Source organism: Apaloderma vittatum, unplaced genomic scaffold (genome assembly GCF_000703405.1).
Source record: "Apaloderma vittatum isolate BGI_N311 unplaced genomic scaffold, ASM70340v1 scaffold30362, whole genome shotgun sequence".
Lineage (NCBI taxonomy): Eukaryota > Metazoa > Chordata > Aves > Trogoniformes > Trogonidae > Apaloderma > Apaloderma vittatum.
Genome location: NW_009704594.1, coordinates 2,437 through 3,518, shown reverse-complemented (window position 1 = coordinate 3,518; position 1,082 = coordinate 2,437). Strand labels below are relative to the sequence as shown.

At 59.2% G+C, this 1,082-nt stretch overlaps 1 protein-coding gene across 1 annotated transcript in view; it reads left to right on the top strand.

The window, feature by feature from the left end:
* LOC104270675 (protein eva-1 homolog C-like) overlaps window positions 1-1,010 on the top strand; it is a gene marked incomplete at its 5' end in the record, with an annotated part of 1,925 nt that extends 915 nt beyond the window's left edge. The window contains 2 exons of the mRNA XM_009865104.1: window positions 56-145; window positions 625-1,010. Coding sequence (XP_009863406.1) covers window positions 56-145; window positions 625-1,010 — 476 coding nt within the window. The remainder of the gene's footprint in view (window positions 1-55; window positions 146-624) is intronic.
* Between the last annotated feature and the right edge of the window lie 72 nt (window positions 1,011-1,082).

Below are 1,082 nucleotides of genomic sequence, written 5' to 3'. Positions count from 1 at the left end.
GCGGGGCGCGGGAGAGCACCTCCTGTCTCAGCCCGTGTCCCCTTGTTTGCTGCAGGTGGCTGGTACAAAGGGCCCAGGTTCTCCAGGCTCCGGGAAGACCGGATGATTTTTACTAGCTCCCTGGCAGCCTTTGCCCACCTTTGGGGTATGTGCCCTCCCTGGCTTTCACACAGCACCCGGGGAAGCGGGACAGGCTTGGGAGGGTGGCTCAGGTCCTGTGATGGCCCCTGCTCAGACCAGGGCTCAGCTCAGAGACAGCCAGACCTCAGACCCTTCTGGGAGGGTCAGCAGGCACGCAAGGGAGGAGGGCACCAAGCGTCCATGCTGGGTTGGGGGGTGGCACGTAAAGTGGGAGCTCAGAGGTCACACAAGCCTCAAGGTCCCACAGCATCAATGGTTGTGGTGCTGCTGTGGTCCTGCCTATGGACCTCTCTTCAACAACGGGCTGAATTACCTGCTGGGTCTCCTTCTTTTGCGCCCTGTCTGATGACACTGATGGACCGCAGGCAAAAATTTCCCAACCCAGTGGAAAGCGCCAGCAAAGGGATTTTCCAGGCACCGGTACCTGGCAGGCTCCAGAGGCAGTTTGAAATCTGGTGTGTCTCTCTGCTCTTCTCCCTCCAGGCGTTCCAGAGAAAGTTGGCCTGTACTTTCTTTGTGGGGTCTCAGGAGGCCTCATGCTCCTGCTGTGCATCATCAGCCCCAAAACGACCTTCCTTCAGGAGCTGGGAGAGGCTCTCAAAGACCCGGAGCTGGGTAGCAGCTCGGAGCTGAACCGGACCAAGCTGCGGGATGAGCAGGACGAAGACCTTCCTGATGACAGCTCCTCGGACTCCTCCTTCCGCCGCCTCACCCGCACTTACCGAGCCACCAACAGCATCTTTGGCCCCGAGCTGACGGCAGCCATGGAGGGAGCAGTGGAGAACCAGGGCTGCAGTGGGGAAGAGATCTGGATGCCCAAGGAGTCAAGCCCCTACGCCATCCACAAGATCAAATCAGCCACCAAATAACTGCAGTAAAATGTCTGGAGAGCAGCGAGGTGTGCAGGCTCCAAGAGACACAAGAGTTTGGGCTCCTTGGGG